The sequence below is a fragment of the Passer domesticus genome, chromosome 1 (assembly GCF_036417665.1).
Source record: "Passer domesticus isolate bPasDom1 chromosome 1, bPasDom1.hap1, whole genome shotgun sequence".
Classification (NCBI taxonomy): domain Eukaryota; kingdom Metazoa; phylum Chordata; class Aves; order Passeriformes; family Passeridae; genus Passer; species Passer domesticus.
Genome location: NC_087474.1, coordinates 49,378,854 through 49,399,866, shown reverse-complemented (window position 1 = coordinate 49,399,866; position 21,013 = coordinate 49,378,854). Strand labels below are relative to the sequence as shown.

Below are 21,013 nucleotides of genomic sequence, written 5' to 3'. Positions count from 1 at the left end.
GGCAGTCAAATATGAAAAATAAGTTACTATTAACGGATTACTTATCTCTCTTTTCAACCCAGATTCTAGAAGTATAGAAGCTGGGAAATGTGACAACACTTATTAAAGGTTAACAGGAAGAGTCTGAGAATAAATCTGATTTCTGAAGAAAGTTAATAAAAATCTGATCAAGTGTACAAGTAATTTATGCAGGAAAATAAAGATCTATGTGGTTCTTGTAGAGGGCTCACAGCTGTTCATAGCAGCCAGTAAACATATGGATAAACTTCTGGCCAGCCGATTTATCTGAATTTCAAAAAAAAGCTTAGACTAAGATCCATATCACAGGTTCTTAAAGAAATTGAGCTGACAAGGAATAAAAATGGGAGCTAGTACCTTTACATAAAAGAGTTGTGTCTCTCCCACCTTGTGAATGTTGTGTCCATTTTGATATGATCAACTCATCTCAGAAAGATGTATTAGAAGTAGAAAAGGCTTATGAAAAGTGTGATAAAGTGGATCACAATTTCTGTATGGGAAGAGATTAAGAACAGAAAAGGCTCCTCATCTTGCTCTTGGAGGAGGAAGGATGTGATCTGGTTTTGCATTCACAAATGGCACAGAAAATGTGCATAGGAAATGACTATTCAGTGTTTCTCACAAGCCAAGCATTATTAGCACATGTAAATTGAATGTGAGTATATTCAAATGCAAAACTCTGCTGCAGACGAGACCAGTGTATCTGCTTTCAGAGAACAGTTATGTCACTTCACAGAAGAAAAGTCCATCAACACTATTAAATACAAATAGGGTGGGCAAACAGGTTCAGGGTGGCTGCTTTATTGCACAGCGCAGGAATTCAGGGAAGTATATCACTGTCTGCATCACCCTGTCCTTGCTGTCTGTGTTCATACATTTTTTCCTGAGAATCTACTCTGGTCTTAGTGACCACAGGCTTGTTTTTATATTGGTACAGGAATATGAAAGTTGAGAAAAAAAAATGGTTGCTATTAGACAAAAGGGGAAGTAACAAACAGAAGGGAAAGGTATCAGTGAACCATAGGAACTAGATGCTTGATAAAGCAGCGAAGAATGATACAGATGGGTAGAAAGCAAGATTGTGGCAGAAAATGGGGTGAAAAACTGGAAGTGGAGAATTTGCGAAGAGGGGAAAGATTAAATATACACAAAGGAAAGTGGGAGCTTCAAAGAAGGGTGAATGATTACATGATAATGGAAATGGGAGAAAACCCAGTATATCTGAATAGGAGAGATTCATAGTAGCGGGAAAAAGGTTTCAATACTTTTTAATAAAATGCAGTGTCTTTGCAGGTGACCTGGGTATGGTAGCACATTATACACGCCTTAATAAGAGACTATGACACTTTGGTGATTGCTTTCTCATGTGCTCAGGGGCCTAATCTCCAGTCAGAGCTATTCATTTATATGCCGGGTACTCTGCTTATAGCATGATGTCAATCAAACAGCTGTGTTTCTGGACAACTAGAGACACGTCTAAAGTTCAGGTTCTGCCAAATTTAATAAGACAGTGTCAAATGTATTCAGATCAAAGCTGCTTGCTTTTAATCTTTCTGTTCCTAGATTTAACATGAGTCTCAGGACAGAGTAGCTCATCTGAAAACAAAAATTCCATCTATTTCTTTCCATAGAGTAAATCCTTAGAAAATTACCTGTAATAAAATCTTGAATATTAAATTTGAGAAGGACCTTTATTCTAAAATTCTTGTTAATTCCTACATCACTTGCTATTCACATTATCAAAGTACATAAGGGAGTAGTTCTTATTACCATGTGAAATTCTTCACAATTTAGTGTCAATTGTAATCAGGAGTCAACATAAGCTTTCTAACTTCAAGGAGAAAAAAACAAGTTCTCATGTGGTAAACAGATATTCCTCCGCTAAAGTTAATGTACTAGACCAATTAACTCTAACCAAAGGTGTAATGTCAGTATACTTTTCCTTTTTACAGATCAGTAATTTACCTTGATAGTGTGCTCTTTATGCAAATATGTAAACATGATTAATTACTATAAATTATTTTTAAAAGAGCTTGAAAGACAAACTTTCAGCAGAATGTCTAAAGAAGATAAGAGCTATGAAAATTGCTCCCAAGAACAGAGTTCCATAAATTAGGGTAACAATGTGCAAATAATTAGACACTAAATATGTTAGAGATGCCTTTCCAACCCAATGTGCAAATGCCCTTAAATGCAACTATGCCCATACCTTGACAGTAAAATTTGCCACTGCTTATGCAGAAAATCCCAGAAGAGAAATTTGACAGGTTATGGAAAAGGTAAGTTGACGGAAAAACTTCTGAAAAGCCAGAAGTTTTGCTTTAGTCTTAGCCCATGTTTGCTAACAGATATCAGAGTTTCAAGACTTGTCTGTGTGAGGAAACAGGCAGAGATTCAATATTCATTCAGTGGTTTCTGCAGAGTCCAGTCAGAAGACATCCCACAATGACGTCTGCTAACACCATCCTGTGAAATATATTAAAATAAAACAACCCAGTTGTTGCAGTGCATATTATTTGTCCTGAGAGTGATATTACAATTTTTATTGGAATAATTATTTTAATTAACTGTTCATGTTGTGACTTTTCTTACCTCCCTTAATATTTTCAATGATATTTTTAAATATACATTGTTGGAATTCAATATTAGTGTCAAGTCAGAAGTCTGCATGCTTTACAACCTTTTCTGTATAATTTTACAATAGTTGCAGTGTATATTCCTGAGGGAAGGAACTCAATAAAAAGAGCAACCTAGAAATGTGGCTAACAGATTGGTTGTGCATGTTGACATTCTTTACACACTCAAGTTAATGGGCAATAGTACACAATTTCCTGCAGGAAGAGACAGCAGAGTCAGTGCCGGTGTCAAATTCCCAGTGTTAATTAGAAATAAAACATCTGCAGTTATTTGGAAATAGAAGTAATCAAACTTAATTATGGAAATTTATTTAGACTTCTTGCATATTTTACCATGTTTTGCTGTATCACAGAACTGCTAGTAGAATGCCAGAGAAGAAAGGGGACATAACTGGTCATTTTCTGCAATCTAGCACCATCAGCAAAAATGTTAGGCATGTTTTCCTAAGTTTCATGAGTTGCCAAGACACGGCTCAAAGCTACAACATTAAAATTCACCTTGAAAACCTTCCTCATGCTCTGCTAATTTTGCTAAAAAATATTGAAGTTCACAGAAGTAAACATTTTAGACTTTTTGATCTACATACTGTGATTCTGAATGGAAGGAAACATTTAAGGCTTTAAATGTATATTTTTTGTTGAATATTCCCTGCACTTTCAAATGCTGTATCTGAGACATGGCTTAGAAATATAAGGTTGAAATGTTGTGTCTTCTGTTTCCCTCAATCCATGAATTAGATATTTAAACCAATGGATTTTGGGCCATTTTTTCTACATACACCCTCCTAACACAAACACCCTAAGCCTGACTTTTGATCACAGGGAAATTAAAGAAAAGCCTCTGAATATTTGTAACCACAGGAAAATAATTGAAAAGTTCAGGTGGCAGCACCAATAGTCTAATCCGGCAGGAGCCACTGTTATATTTGAAATTTCCTATGCATCCAGGTAAAAGGACCCTACTCACAGGGTAGTACCTTGAGCCTCTTCAGGAATATCTGCCACTCCAGTTAGCTGAGCATGCTAAATGAGCAGGTCAAGGGGAGTCACTCAAGAATTTAAAACCTCTGGGAGCACTGCCCGTCCTTGTGTGAGATTCAGTCTTGCTGTGGCAATTCAGTGCTTTACAAAAGGGTGAAAAACATATTAAAAGACTATTGATACATCAAGAATTTAAAACAAAACAAAACAAAAACAAATAAAAACCCAAACCAAACAAACCAAAAAAAGTAACACCAAACATCCCCACCAGATATGCCCTTGCAGGTTACCAACAGAAGCCAAGTCACAGTATTAGTGCAATAGAAGTGATGAACATACAGCCATCTTCTTTTTTCAATTCTACTTAGAGATATCAAGCATTTACACACCAAAACTTATATCACAATCTTGTTTTATTACTTGAAAATTACACTAAGCTGCCATATGATTTCTTCCATTCATTTGTCAAACAACATTTTAAAACACTATTAATCTCTTTCCCCTATTATCTACTTGCTAAGTCTAAAGTCCAATCTTTCCCCTGAAAGACTGAGAAATATCACCTCTTTCTAATTTACTGGAAATAGAGAATGAAAGGGAGAAGGGACACAATAAATATGTGCAAATGTATATTGGGTGTACATCTGTGACACTGAATTTAAAAGCAGCCCTTGTCAAAGAGAGGAATATGAGTAATGTTTTGGGTGGCAGTATTGCCATAGAAATCTGTGCTCAATAATTTGATTGAATACTCTCAAGGTAAACATGGCCTATAGCTTTCCTACCTTGCAAATATTTGTGAAGGCAATGGTAAGGAACATCTCTGCTCATTTTTCTCTAAAAGCTGATGCTTGTATTCTGTAAATACAATTCTGATTTCACTATTATATGAAAAGACAATATTATAGTAAATTTGATACTTTTGAGGTTTTGCTGTAGTTACCTGTGTTTGTCAGAACACATGGTAAAATTTACATTACTAAATTGGGGTAGTTGGTTTAGGTAAGTTTGTAGTTTTTAAATAATTATATCTTCCACGTTTTTGGTTTTTTTTTTCTTAAGTACTAGCTATTCTAGTCTTTTAATGCATTTTTTGCTGCCTGTGGAAAATCTACCTCTAACTCTCCAGCCAAGTGTTCCCCATTTTGTGTATATCTGAGTATTTGTGAGTTAAGTGACAGAATTGAATGGTGTGACTCCTTACCTCATGATAACATGAGTTAAGAATGTAATGATGTAGTGGAAAAGCAGGTTCTGCTTATAAATCTTCAGTGGTAGCTCTGATAGCTCTGGTGGTCTTACAAATGAGCAGGTTGTACCTCTCCATCCATTCACCATGTTTATTGTTCTCATAAGTAAATTAGATTTTTATTTGGGATCATTGCTATCCAGTATTTTGCCTATAATGTCTTATTTGATAGACTTCAATGTCTATCAAAATTACAGAAGTAGCTGCTTTTTATGATTACCAATCAGATCAATTCAGCGCAATCTAGGTGACATGACTTATAAATATGCATCCTGACAAAGCTCTTTTCTCTTTCCTGAAGACTGACACTGCCATAATTTTGTACATATTTTCAGCATTTTCCAGTTATGAACACCTGTCTTTATTCTAAAATGGATATTGGAAAGATCTCTGACAATAAATGTACTTTTTGAGTGCTGTTTCCCTATACTATGTAAGGATATATACATGTGTCTATGTCTGGTAAGGAAGCTTTCAGTTTTTACAACACTGAGTGCCTGTGAATCACAGAATCCTTCACTGTCTTCATGGTTTAAGTGGAAGCACTTAAATTAATTCTAAGGTAAACCTAACTTTCCAAAATATGTTAACTTCTCTTTAAATATAGGGTAAGTTGACTCTTTTGGAAGAGTTCAAATGTCTGTTCTCTGGATAACAGAAGACAAGATCATTTAAACATTATAATCTGATTATTCTAAACTGGATACCAGGTCAAGAAAATTCTGACTTTCTGTTCCTATAAGCGCTATCAATTACTGCCTTTCTCTGCCCTTGTCTGTTAAAGAAAGACCTCTGGTAACATGTCTTCACTGTGCTAGTGTCCTTGGATTTCAGTGTTAAACACTAAGGATTGGTTTATCAGATATCTTTCTGGAGATGCATTTTGCTCAGATGTACTGCACAATCAAACTTAGAGAATTATCATCTAGTAATTGCTGTACATACAGTTGATTGATTCTAACAATATCCTGCTTTGTCTCACTTTATCCCTCCTTTTTACTCCTGTCATGCGTGTATTTGAAGGCAAATGGAGAACATATATTCCCAAGGGTGTCTCCCAGATTAGACCTGGACTTAATTTGGTTATTTTCTTTTGTGAATATTACAGTGAATATCAAAATTTACTAAAATATTCCTGCTTACAGAACGTGCCACACACAAAAAAAATCACAGCTTTGTGAGTGTTGACTTCTGCAGATTGCAAGAATGGAAATTAAATATGCCACATATGGACCTGCAGAAATAGGACCTGGCTGTGATTGGTACTGTACAGAAGCACATTGATTTCTAGTGGTGAGAAAATGAAGAGTGAAATGTAAATAATGTTTTTCTATATGTAGCAGCATTATATGGTTGTTGTAATTTCTCACCTGATCTCTGACTACAATAAGAGACAACTTCTTTTTATTTCTCAGGAATCCAGGAAATTGTACATTTCCAGTTTTTCACTTGTATTTCAAATTCTCCTTACAAAATATTTAAGTGAAAAGGCAAAATAGAGGCAAGAAAAAATTTAGAATTCAGGGTACGTGATATGACAGAACTTAGAAATAATATGCATAGTCATTTGCCACCTGTCTTGGTAATTTATCTAGGTATTGTTTGAGTCATTATGTTCAAGGCTAGTTTTCAATCACATGCGCTACAAGGAGTTCAGTACTTAGCACCTTCTCAACACAGACAAAATTTGTTGATAATAAAGTTAGATAAGATGTAGCAACAGGTCTCCTCTGCTCTGTTGCCTTGCTATTTAAAGCTGTATTATCAAAATAATGCTACCAAAAAGATAAGATAAATATTTTGAGAGAATAATTCTTTTTTATTAAACTTCTGTATACATTGATTGAAATGATTTACAAATGTAAAACCACTTTTTTTTTTTTTTTTTTCTTTTTTTTTTTTTTTTTAGTAGTGTAGTTCAGATTATCTAAGCATCTTTATTAGTTTACCAAGAGGAGCAAAGTGATGTTTTTGTTTCTATTTTTGCTTGTTTGATTGCATATTCTTGCTGTTCTGGTCACTTAAGACACAAAATTCAGAAGGTTGGTCTTTCACTTTTAGCAAATTCAGACAATCCAAGCCATAGTCATAGAAAATCCTTGTGCTTATCTATCTATGTTCTAAACCAAGCGAATCTTTAAGTGTTATTTCATAAAATACAAAATTATTAATTTGATGGTTGTGCACAGTCAATGAACAAGTTAGCAATACTTAATATGCTTGCAAAACTCCTAGTTCCCTCTCAGCTGTATTTTGTTTTAGTTGAGTAGCTTTCTGGAATATTTTGGTCCCTCTTCTCTTCCAAAGACATTAATTTGCTGGTTTATCCAATTCCAGCATCCAGTTAATAACCCTTATGGTTTTTGTCTTTCCCTTATCTCTTCTGCAAAAACTCCTTTTGGTTCAAATGACAACAAAATCACCCTGATGTAACACAGCATAACTCTCCTGTAATTCCTGTGCTCTACCTTTTAGCAGAGTTCATCTAGAGTCAAATCCCTTATATGTTTCAGAGCTTCCCCAAAATGCCTATATTTCATAGACAAGAGCAAAAAATATCATCCACAGTTCTTGCATCCCCTGCTTCAATTTCCACAAAGATCTACCACAAAGCAACACTGTGAGGTGTCACTCTAACAGCCAGCAAAGGACACAATAAAAAAGGAGTGGACAGTAGGGCAATTTACATTACAATTGATTTTCCTGTTCTTTCCCAGGAAACAATAAAGAGTGTTTGTACATAAATAGCCGGAGCTTAGTGCCATACATACAGCTCTGGGCTTTCTGCATAGTTAAACACATCTGTTTCAATAACCTGTATTGTTTAAAATGAGCTATCAATAGCTATAGGGAAAAAGAGAATACCCCAAAGAGTTCAAATGCAAGAAGGACACAACACACCAGGCAGAGATTGGCTACCCAAGAGGAATATGGAGTCATTGCCCATAGCTCAGAACTGAAACTGGGAAAGCCAAAGCACAGCTGGAGTTGAAACTCCAAAGGTTTTGAGAAGGATCCAGTCTATTCTTGGAGGAGCATGGTAAGAAAAGAAAAGGTAACAGACACTGATTAAATACAAGGACACATTTCTCAGCTATGAGAGTGATTTAATATACATACTGTTTGTCCACAGAAGTTCTGAAATCTCCATCTTCATAGACAGTGAAGTGTACACATCCCTAAATAACCTGCCCTAATTTGGTTTTTCCTGAAGAGCAATTTGGATCACCTAAAATGAAATTGGTTTGTGATTTTATAGTTTTATTTTTCATAAATGACTGTAATTTTTGTTTTTATTTTCATGGTCTCTGAGGTCTTGCTGAAGAAGGACACCCAATATCCATAACAATGGAAGGTAACTGCCTGATACCTGCTAAAGACTTTAGTTAAATTGCCAGTGAAAACAAATATTTTTAATTTCATACATCATAACTTCTCTGATTTCTTTATACAGAACTAAATAAAACCCACAAATCCCCTAAGAAAATCTTTAAAAGTTAAGATTTCTTTTATACTTGGGTAGCTGTAATATTCTTTGCATAGTTTGCCTTGACTCATTGCTTCAGTCATTTTGGTAGGAGTCATTCAGCATTACAGTGGGAGGAAATCCATCGTGGAGGCAGTATATCAATAACATTATTTTTCCTGAGTACTTTACAGTGTATATTTCCAAGAAAAGAAAAGAAAAAAAAACTTTCTTTCAAGAGAATAACATAATTCCTTTGCATGTCAGTCAATCAATATCATACATCCTAAAGCACTTTCAAGAGAAGATTTAATAAGGCTAGGGCAATTTATCACAGTTAAGTCCTTTAACTTGCAATTCAAAAAAACTCTCATTGACTTTGTTGAGTCACTACTCTATGAGGCTTTGCTGCTGTGCCTGCTGTGCTTTTGAACAGTCAGCCATGGTGTTTAAGAAATTTCCTTTGTGTCTTTGGACTTGATATTTCTCCTGGGAAGAAAAAAGAAGGATTATTTTGTGGTTTAAGCTTGACGTTTCATTCAATTTCTTTGAAAACAAATTGCCCGATGGTTTTTTCATCATTATTAAAAAAGACAAGATATTGAAGTTAAATTAATTTTTGTATTGTACTTTCCACAAATTCTGTACTGTATGCATTCCTGCTTTTGAGTGAGCAGACTTGTAATAGAGTAAAGTATGACTGAGCTGAGAAAGAAGAAATGCACCATAACATAACAGCTGGAAACTTTTCATTAATTTCTTAATTGTACAAAGTTAACAATCAGTTTCTATTTTTTTTTCCTTGAGAGAGACAAATAGCAATTTAGAAAAAAAAAAGTTAAAGAAAATGTGACAGAATATTAGTCCTTTCCAACATTCAAGTCCTAGGGGTAAGAGAGAAATACACTCTTGTTTCTTTCTGCTTAGTGAAATACCCCCATTCCTAAGAGCTTTAAAGAATTATGGAGATAACAGAAAAAAGAATTTTGTTGTTATGATTTTTTCCCAGAGTTCATTCTGATTAATTTTATGGATTTCTTTATAATATTAAGTTGAATATGCCCTGCTATGTGAGTGGTTTCTACCTACATTACATTTAAGAGTTGATAACTTTTCACTTGAAATAGTTACAAATTATGTGCTACAGATAAATTAGTTCAAATTCAGAAAGGAAACAATGTGTGTACTTACATTGTAGGGATTCTCTGATCTTTTTCTTTAAATTTGGAAATCCGGTTTACTGGCAATCTATTTCTATATTTGCATTTCTAAATAGGGATAAAAAAATCTAAATATTTTTAGCTAATAATGAACACCTGAAAAGGAAACAAAAAATAAAAGCCAAAAAGTAAAATTAAAAAAAAAAACACAAAAAAGTCATAACCCCTCCCCCCCAAAAAAACTTAAAACAAAAAACCCAGATGTAAAGTTCTCTTCTACCAATGAGTTAAACATTTTATTAAGTTAAACCAGCCACTCTGCCCAATTGTGTCTGTAATTTAAACAGTTTATAAATATCTCATAATACAAGCAAATGGCATAGCTAGCCTATTCAAAAGAGCAGGGAGTAATAATCACTGCTAATTGCTGTGTTTACATTGGAAGTGTCAGAATGATCATACAATTTTCTCTCTTTGCCTTTCCTTCCTTTCCTCTTGTCTTCATCTAATGCATATTAAAAAAATGCAACTGATAAGAAAAGAATAAATTTCACTCTTTTGATTCATATGTCTTTACAGTTATTATAAGTGTTTAAAGTTATTATGAGCTGAAAATGTAGGAGAAGAGCAGAAACTTGTTAATCAGTTCTGTAGTAATGCTAAGATTTTACATTTAATTGCTATATCTATTGTACAGGATTCTAATAAGCATAAGGACAGCCTTTACATTTAATTTGGTGACATTTTATAGAAGTTTTGTTAAGCACCACATAACTTAATGTACTTAAACAGATTATATCATTTTATGTGAATATGTTTACAAAAATATGATTAATCAAGGAAAATCTGAGCTTAGCAAAAAAAAAAAGAAAAGAAAATTATTATGACATTAAATATTCCCCTTTTTAAAAGTTTTTCTCAGTTTTCCCTTTAAGAATCAATAGTGTTGTTCTTCAAAGCCACCCAGCATATTTAATGGACATCCTTAGATTTGACCTGTAGAGACCATCTATTGAGTGATATACCAAATAGATGAATATGAAAGTATATAAATAGAATATAAAATTGATTGATAGGCTTAATGTAGTTTGGGAGTCTGAAAAATTAAATTTAAGTCTCTAAATTAAAGTGCTGTAAGATACTGTTAACAGAAGTGTCAGAGTAGACATTTAAGATGCACTGAATATCTGAATTCACTTCAAATCTCATCACTTTTCCAGTGTTAAATACATATCAGAATTTATTAACAACCAAGCTCCAAGCAATTCTTTGGAATCAAAAGATAATTCTATTATCTTGGTAAATCTCTGGGGAGGCTGGTACTGCCTGTAGTTATGGCTGACACAGGATAACAGGAGCTCAGTGAGAGAATTTGGAATACTGGAGAATGTCTAGTGGGTGGCCTGAAACTAGAAATAGTGGCTAAGGTACCTAAACTAAATCTCAATTCTAAACTCATACAGTTTACCTCAAAGTGACATACTGTGGTCATAAAAACCATAGCTCAAAGGATTTGGTTTGGGTGCTTAACTACTCATCACTAAATGCTTTCACTTTGACACCTTTGCTAACTGTACTGAAATAATAATTGGTGATTAAAATATAAATCTCTTAGGTGGAAGTAAATTATGTTAATCTGTTAGCTGAATTGGTTCAATGCCTTCTATACCGCTACTTTCATTTGAAGTAAATTCACGTTAGTGATATTTTAGCTACTACTTTGCAGTGCATAAAAATATCAAATAAGTTCATGTATCAGCAACAAATAAGACTACAAAATTGATGCCAACTGAGCAATATCCACACTCTACAGCTCTTAAAGGTAGTAAATAGGGAGAGATTATTTTATGCTTCTTTTATCTCCCTAACTGTAATTATCTCTGGCAATATCTAGATTTTTTTTTTCTTCATCGGGTATTTTTGGCATAATTAAAGTAACAGTAACTTTCAAAACCTAGTGTACGTGTATTTTCTTTGTTATCCAATAGAAAACCTACGATAGATGTGTTATATGAGTAATGTAATGTACAAATTTCCTTCAATTTAATCATTATGTGGCTTTCTGTATTTTCTATCATATCCTATAAAATGAGACGGAAATTGCAGTAAAGTGTTAGATTGACTTAAATTAGCCAAGACTCGTAATAGTGATCATTCTTACTTCTTCTCTGCAAGTCAGTAAGTGATAAGTGAAACTTGCTGCCATTACTCTTATTTGCAAGTTATTTGAAGAATTATCTAAAAAGAAATATCAGGACATCTTCTGAGTTTACTCCAAAACAGCCCTCTTGCTGCTTTCATATTTTACATTTTCAGCCATGCATGCAAATTTTTATTAGTGGACACTGATATATAAAGGTAATAAAACCTTAATCTTAAAACAACAGAATACATTTTTACTGGTTTCAATTTTTCAGGTGGTATATAAAAATTGTTTTATTAATTTATTTACCTATTACTCTGCCAGGAAGCAGAATTGGCTTCGTACTAAGAGTGTAAAGCTATGCTTAAAAGCCTTATAGTAAATGAATTATTTCAAACAATATGGGCTGTTTTCCATTTGTCTTCCATTTAATGGTGTTATTTATATTAACTTTATTACTATCTCAGTGTCCTCATTTATTTTCTTCACTGCCATTTTCTAAGTAAAGTATTAAATATATGCCAAATTTTCTCTTTTAAGTTAATTTATTGTCTTTTTATTCTACTTTTCCTGAGTACTCTTTATTTATGTCTTTAGTGGCTGACTACTCTCAAACTCCATTGAAGCAGTCAGGAATTAGAGTGATTTTTTGAGAAAAAGAAAAAAAAGCCAGAGCACAAGGGAAGTAGAACAGCGAGTCAAAAAAAGCTGGAAAATTATTTGTGCATTGAGTAGATAATACCTGATCTATTTCTGTTGTGATTTGAACAAATACCAATTTTAACATCTATGTGCATTATTGATGCTATTTTACCTAATTCTTTACCTTTATGCCCCCCATTTTTAGATGCTACCATTATACGATAGTAATATTTTGGGGGTTTTTTTGTTTTTGTTTTGGTTTGTTTTTTGTTTGGTTTTTTTTGTTTTGTTTTGTTTTGTTTTTTTTTTTTTTTTTTTTGTTTTTGTTTTTGTTTTTGTTTTTGTTTTTTTTTTATTGGTAGACAAGAATGTTTTGTTTTAACTCTCAAATACCTGGGCAAAAGTATGGTTTCATCCAAACTACAGAAAACCAGAAAAACTTCAGAAACAACTATGAAGAGGAAGAACTCATGAAATTTCTCACAGTCATGAAGCTGGGAGAGATAGGCTCATCTTCTCCATCTCTAAAATCATTACAACTAGTTTCATACAATATTTGCATTTGTTCTCATCCACCACTGAGTGGTGGTTCATCTTATGTTTTGGTGACTGTTGGTATAAATTTGTGTTTGTAAGGTCTATGGCTCTGAGAGGAGAAAAGTCTGCAGCAGCAATTTTCAAATAGACTATTATCATACCTGGTTTGCAACAGGTCTTTTTACATTAAATATTTTTATGTATGAGCACCAATAGGTAGTTTCTTTTCTGAATCTAAAGCGTTCTGGATTATCAGAAAATATTTCTTTTCCATGTCAGTATTACTTGAACTAGCATATGGAGTTTTCCCACTTAAACAAATAGCAATTTATGATGTCTTGGGGTCTTTGTTAAGACTGAAATAATTTCCCATGAATGAAAATAATTCTAGTATTCTGCTAAATTATTTACATTTTCTCCCACTAACAATATAGCACATGGATTTTTTTAACGTGTAGTCCAGTTTCTGTGTGATCTAGGAACAGACCTGCACTTGGATACAACCTTCCAGACAATCTCTTTATTTGGAAATGTTGTGGTCTACATATTTTGCAGGAAACAACTTTGAAAATAGGAGAGCTACCATATTTATAGTTATCTAAGGTTAATAATAATAGAGTTCTTTTGACATGGAAAAATAAAGGAAAAGGAAAGAGATATCAAACTTAAAGGTGAGATATACTTTAGTGCCCACTGCAGTTTATTTCCAGCTGAACCTGGGTTACAAGCCTGCTATTTTCCAACAGTATTTGGAAGCCCCAAACATATTTGAATATTAATTTTGTGGCAAGATATTTGGAAAATTCTCTGAAAGCAGTTCTTGAAAAGTCCACTATTGCTCATACTCAGGTCCACAGCAATCTGAGAAAAGCACAGAATCAACAAAGCTAGCAAAAGAGAAAATTATACTGTAGTCTTACCCTTCCTTGTTACTGTCAGCAATTTTCCCGTTTGCTACCAAAAACAGTATGCCTGGGTTTTGTTTATGCTTTTGTCAGTGCTTTCAAAATTGTATTCCTCCATTTTTTTCCCGGGCTGTCATCCTAGGCATTTAACATCTTCTAAAATAGTATTGGTGCAAGTTGTGTTGTGGCTTGAAGACAGTCTGTTCACAACTTGTTGCTCAGCTGTTATCATCTGAGTATCTTTTGGACTTTTTCTTATCTTCCTGTTTCTTTCTTTGATGACTACTTATAAACAATACCAGTATAATTACATGTTCAGATAACCTCTTATTGGTCTGTATGACCTATATCTACAGCTTGGCCACATGACCCTAGAATTTCTCTGGCACACAATAAAGGAAGTCTGTGGTGCTGTATTGGTATTCATACCTCAACTAGAGAGGTCTTAGAAGCTTCTTTTTGAAAAATTTGTATCAAGAACTTGCAAGGAAATACAGCTGGGAGTAAAGTAATGATAGTGTAGAGAGAGACTGAAAAATGTCAATACTTCTCCAGACCTGGCTCCAGTTAATAAGCATAAAACTGGTGATAAAATATTCTTCGAGAAGAAGGTATGGCTGAAGAGCAGATTTCCAAGGGAGACAAAAAAAAATCAGAAATCACACTACTGGTAGAAAGTCCCGCCAACTCTTGAGAGATCGAGATAAATTTTTCATCACACTACAAATGACATGTACAGAGAAGATTCTGGGAAGTCCACCAGAGACTTCATTAATGCTATCTTGTTTTTACCAAGGGCCTCGTGTGTGCCCCAGGAGTGCTAGAAGCACATCATCATCTTATTCTAAACTCTATCTTTAGTTAACTCTGGTTTTCTCTCTGTATAGTCATATTTGGGCTTCTTAGGTTAGTAATTTAGATTTTTTTGGGTTAGAATGCACTGTCTTGTTGTCAGCCTCTGTATTTCCATAAACAAAACAATGAGGGCAAAATAAAGATTAATTTATTAGAAAATTACTTATTCAAGAAGTTGGTGATTTCCAACAGAGAGAGACAAATTGTAGTCCCTATTCTTGTTTGTCTTCCTACATTCCACCAAGATGAAAGATGCTAAAGTCATGTTTATTTTCATCTTTATTTTCATGATTATATTATTCTATGATTATCAAAACAGTTCTTACAGTTGCTAAATGTGGGATCCAATGTGAGTAATTGCAAACACCATCCTTAGTCCTTATGTTCCCTAATACAGAAAGACAACTACAGTTTAGACAAAAATCTTTATAGAAATTGAAAAAATATATTCTATTTTAATTCATGCTGTTCATCCCGTCTGCAATTTGTTTGGTTTATTTCGTGCTCTTGGAGTAGGACTGTTCTAGTTTTCCAAAGTTACTGCCTGTTTTACCCTTGACACTTAAGGCTCCATTCTGATCTGACTGAAACAGGGGAAAAATAAGGTGAATCTGGATTGGTAGGTGGATCAAGCTTTTCTTTCAGTGTCTTTTCCTATTTATTAACACGTGAAACATCAGCTGTATCTTCAATCTAAGTACATGGCTAGGCACTGAGTTTGGGGTTTGTTCTGTGGATCAGGATAACATCTGTTAACTCTGTTTGATATATATATATATATATATATATATATATATATGTATGTATAATTTGATTACCTGACCCTTCAGTGAGACTGTGCTGCTATTTATCCTGACAGATAAGGAGCTTTGTTTCCTTTTTCTGATTCTACATAGTAGGAGTCCTGGGCATATTCTTGAAAACCCTACTGATAAAAATCACTGTCAGACTTGAAATCAGTCAGTTTTTTATTGATTATCTTCCAGCTACCCATGCAACTAGTTGAAGATAATATGCATTACTGGTTAGATATCAAAGATACTAGTTACTGTTTTTAAAATTAAGTGTATTTATTGTATTAAAGAAGTAAAATATCAAGTGCCATCTGTATACAATCATTGGCCCATCATTAACTTACAAATAATATAAAAGGGAAAAGAAACCCATAATACCATAGGAAAAAATTGCCTTTTGTTACAATACAATTTGCATTACATTTCAAAGAAAATTTGAGTGCTTAATATAGGGGTACAAAATAATCTCTGATTGTACATCCAGAATCTATTATGATATTTTATTCTTAGATCAAATCTCAGAAACGAGTAATGCATCAAGTGTTCTGACTATATATACATTCCTCTGTTATTATAAAATGGACCTGAATGTATACTTCCTTCAACTTCCTTTTTTAGAATTCCTTTAGTGAAATGTTACTCAGCTGATTCAAAAAGAGACATAATAGATCTTGACACTGGAAAAGGAATATGTTTTTAATATTACAGATGTTTTATAGTATTCTTCACAGTTTATTTAATTTGTTAGCTTTATTATAGTACAGTGACTTAACAAAAGAAGTAGCATTCATTTAAATTCTAGCTTTTCTGATTTTTCTTGAAAGTTTGAACTAAAATCCAGAGCTGTATCTAGAATTTGGCTGTTCTGGTTTTAGTACATCAGAATGAAGTCCTGTAAACAATTTTTCTTGAACACTGGAAAATTCAGATTTAATCCATGTCTGACCTTTGCAGTATAATCCCTCCCTTTGTGGTCTTTAAATATGAAAAATAAAATGGAAATGTACACATTCTTTATGTCAGAAATCACAGGATAATGGTGTCTACCTGACTTAGAGGTGTGTTTGTAAGCATAAGCATGAACATTGTTTTGGACTGTGCAAACTGAATTTTATGTGCATTTTGAAAATGTACATAGTTTCTTGTCAACAAGAAGATCAATGAAACGCTGTCCAAATTGTTCATCCATTACTTAGCCTTCCTAGTGTCAGCATTACTGTCAGATTTAGTTAGAGAACTTAATTTATTTAAAATTTCATTCACTGTGGGAAGGATGAGGAAGTGAATCATGTCTCAGTAATGGGAATCTGGAAGGGGAAGGCATTTTCTTGTGCATTGAATTAAAACCACAAGGTACTAGGTCATTTTGAAGTTTTCATTTAAGGCAGAAGCTTTTCCCCAAATGATTCTGACCAGAGAAATCTTGTCCATGTCTCAATAACGTGTCCATGTCTCAACAAAATTAATGGATCTTAGACTGTATACTTGGTAGTTCAAAAGCAATGTGGGTAAGGCTTATCTAGTAGCTTTTCTACTTTTTTTATGGGAAGCGTATGGTTGAAAAAATCCATTCTTCCATTCCCTGTGGAATAGGAATTGTTTTCTGAAATTATCTCTTAGCATAACTACCTGTTAGAGTATAGCATAACTGAAATGCTTTGACACCCAGTCAGCCCCACAGACTTATTATGAAATGTGCTGTACTAGTGCATAAAACTTCTACCTCCTCCAGTTTCTTACATGACTAGAAACAGCAAAGGGAATGGCAGCAAGACAGGCAAACAAAGACATTTACATGGGAAAATTATAGTCTTTATCCATCAACAGATACAGAAAAAATCAGAATCCTAAGCTGATTAACACTCAGTGTACACCACTCTCTTGGATAATAGAGAAAATCTTGATTTATGTAGTTAGGTTAGGAGCAGCTGCCACTTCCAGCCACTCCATCCCACAACTCCCTCCTGCTCCAGCCAGTAAACCCATGGACATGGGGTCTCCACCAAGGCTGAGAGACCCAGCTGCCACTTTTCTGTGCACAGGTTCAACCAGTAGCAAACTGCAGTATGTGTCAGAGAGCAATAAAAGCTGTGCACTAATATAATGCATTCTTCAGATGCAGTGAAGCTGAGAATCTCATATTGAAATGCCTCTGTGGTTAGTTCAAATTGTTCAATCTAATAATACATTTTTAACTTAGATATTTGGTTCATACTCTTTTTGATGTGGACAGTGAATTGTGGCTCTCAGTTTTGATCTTATTTTCCAGTTAGTGTTTGTAGGATAGTGGCTAATCTTTCATTATATTCAGATAAATCTATATAATTTCCTTGGCTTTGCAGGGTTTACATGAATATTACTGTTTACCCTGGTGCTGATAACCTTGAATTTTAGTATTTAAACCAAATAAATGGAGGTGCTCTGAACCCGAAGGTGATATGAAGGTTTCCTGCCCTGCTCTGGTACAGCACTAAAGATCCAAATGAAAATATGCTTTGTGTTATTTTGGGGATTCTTGCTTGGGAGGAGTTCTAGGGTTCAGTGACAGTTCAAAAATATACAATTACACTGAAAGAGTAAGCTGTTTAGATATAACTGGGGAAAGAGCCTGGTAGAAACATGCAAATATTGTGCTTGCATCCACCAAACACAGAACCACCTTGCACTTTTGTGTCTCTTCTGTTGTCTGTAAAGCTTCACATGAATCTGTGGAATCAATCACTAGACAGAACAACTTAAAGAAAGTAGGAGGCAGGTTTCTGAAAGCCCTGTCGTCTTGTCATCAGAAAAGTCACTAGCCAATGGTCTGCTGGAAATACAATATAGGACGTGTCCATACAGCTTGATTTTTCTGCCTGTCCAAAATAACAATTCCTACAGTCCATGATTAGCATGTTTTTTTCTTTAGTTGGCTGGTTGGTTGGGTTCTTTTCTGTGGGGGTGGCATTTGATCTGATGAGGGTATTATGCACTAGTTAGGCATTTGGGGGATCCCCAAGGAGCTTTTCCTTCTCCATTGAATGTGTGTTAGTGTGATGTTATTATACATGCGTCTCATAGCAATTTATGGCTTCCTGTAATATTGTCATAATTCTAGTCCAGAGCTGATACAACCTCAAGGGAAGCCCAGCTTCTTGAGATACCTGTCAGATCTAACTTTTAGCATTGTCCCACCTTAATTACTATAGCATTCCTAAAATATTCTGTGCCACCACTAGTGAACTCTGAAGTGAATGCTTACTAAAGTGAGTCAGGGAAATTTAGAAGTTACCAAAAGCAAATTTAGTGGATGTGCGGGATCACTTTAGAAAATTTTAGAAAGTATTCATAATTATATGAAATCTCTGGCAAAGCCTTTTAGGCAAAATGTATTTTAATTAGATTTTGGCAAAGACTTATCTGTAACTAGTTATGGGTTTTTTAGTACTAGGTGCTGTATTAGGCATCATCTGAACTCAAGCACATGTTGCTTGTTTTTCTATTTGTTACCCTCTTTTTCAGCCAATTCACCTATTTCTGTGCCATGTGAAAAACTGTATCCAGGAACAAAATTTAAGATTAAGTTCATCACTTTTTTTCTGTCACTGTTTGAATAATGTCAGTTTGATAACCTTCTGTTCTCCTGTCTCCACAAAGCTATTGAAGAGGCCATAAGACATTGGAGATTGGCAAGGTGGATAGAAAAGTGGGAAAAGGAATGGGAGTTGTAAAATCTGTCTTAGGCACCACAGCAAATGTGTATGATATTTTACTCTTGTCAGAAAAGTACTGTATGGCTGGCTGTCTACCTGGCTAAAATCTGCAACATCTTTATAAATTTTTCAGGATTTTTACCTTCTTTGCCTTCTTATCTTTTTTTCTTTTCAATAAACTCTCCTCCCTCTTCCTTCCTGCTCCCATCTTAAATGAAATGTCTTTTTCTTATAAACCTCTCATTGTTGAAGGTTTATAAGTAGTGAATGAGTCTCTCCACTGTGTATCAAGGACATTTTTCCCAAGTAAACTGACATGTTCACTTTTGAAGAGCATTCAGTTAAACAAATGCAAAAAAACATGTTCTGTCTCCCTGCCTTTTAGCCTGAGTGAGACACTAAGTCATTCTCATCTTTTGTAAACACCTTCAAACACACAAGAAAATGAATGTATTCAGAGCAAAATTAAAATAATACATAATGTTTTCAGATTCCTCAGAAGTGATCAAGGATGTTAGATTTTCAGACTATTTTCAAGTTCATATAAAGATTCCAGAACAAGTATTCTTTGCCCATGGACAAAGTGACAAAGACTGGAAATCTAGTTCTAGAGAAGGCTGAACTGGCAATTCACTTCATGGCTGCATTTGTAGTCAGAAAAATCAGCGAAATTAGAATGTGGGTTCTAAAATATAGCAAGGAGATAAATCCTTTTCTTACTCCAAGAACATCTGTATGAGACAGAAGGAATGAGAGGCAGCAGCAGAGAATATTGGAGGAAAAGGTAGCAGAAAACTTCCATTCTTTAGAAAAAATCATCAGCTGTACCATATAAATTCTTCAGGTTGTTGACAATTACTTAAATCAATAACAGTGCAATGTAAATTAATAACTTTGTAATATATTTTCTTATCACAATGCCTTTGTTCTACCCTTATCTAGGAAAACTGTTTCTTGTCCTTTGAAAATATGCTGGCTTAAGTCATAGTAGATGAGGTTAATAATCTCTTTATTTTCCTTCTCTGCAGGGTTTCCTGCACAGATGAATGACTCAGATCACTCCCTATATGAGCATTCTTTCCAAGGATGCATGCAGAGTATTCATGTGGATGATCAGCTGGTGGATTTGCATGCAGTGGAGCAAGGAGAGCTGGGAAGCTTTGCCAATGTCACAATTGACATGTGTGCCATTATTGACAGGTAAGCTGTGGAGAGACCACCCATACTCTGATACACTGACATGTCCTTCATATTCTGAAAATACACAGTGATCCAGAAAAGATGGTCCTGACATGGCCAGTGATCATGTCAAGGCTACCTTTTTAGCAGTGACAACCAATGCTTGGTGATGGGGATGATGGCTTTAAACTGTAGACTGTGTACGGTGAAGTGGAAAGCAACTCTCAAACCTCTCCATTCACCAGCAGAGGAGGAGGTGAAAAGTTCTTGGAAGTCAGGCTCAGCCTATATGTCAATAATATGGCTGTCTTGAATAGAGAAAACTCCTCACACATTTTGTCTGTTTCTTAGCTGACTGTTAGGAGACCTTTTTGCAACTAGAAGTTGCGGCTCCTGGCTTCAGCCCCTTCTGGCTTCTCTGTGTTCCTCAGAGAAGTAAAGCAGGTCTGCATGCTTGCACCTCAGTGAATGTAAGAAATGCTCAAACTTAATTAAAGTAACGCTTACTGGGCTTGGTTTTTTTCCAGTCTAAGAAGAATAATTGAGAATTAGGGCAGCCTTTTGCTTTGACACTGCCTTTTGAACTGCTTACTTGTATTTATTTTTATTGCTTCTGATTAATGGTTTCTTTATTGGTGAAAAAAAAGAAAATACCAGGAAAGACAGAAAGAACAAGTAACCAAACTCCTGAATGCAGACAGCTTGGCTTATCATGAAAATTAACTTACATTAAAGCCATTGCAATCCTGTTTGAAA

The 21,013-nt window shown here is 34.5% G+C and overlaps 1 protein-coding gene across 2 annotated transcripts in view; it reads left to right on the top strand.

The window, feature by feature from the left end:
• The window catches only part of CNTNAP2 (contactin associated protein 2), a 1,014,456-nt gene that overhangs the window by 597,799 nt on the left and 395,644 nt on the right, over nt 1-21,013 (top strand). For both annotated transcript variants that reach the window (XM_064419448.1, XM_064419458.1), the window contains one exon: nt 20,107-20,278. In XM_064419448.1, coding sequence (XP_064275518.1) covers nt 20,107-20,278 — 172 coding nt within the window. The remainder of the gene's footprint in view (nt 1-20,106; nt 20,279-21,013) is intronic.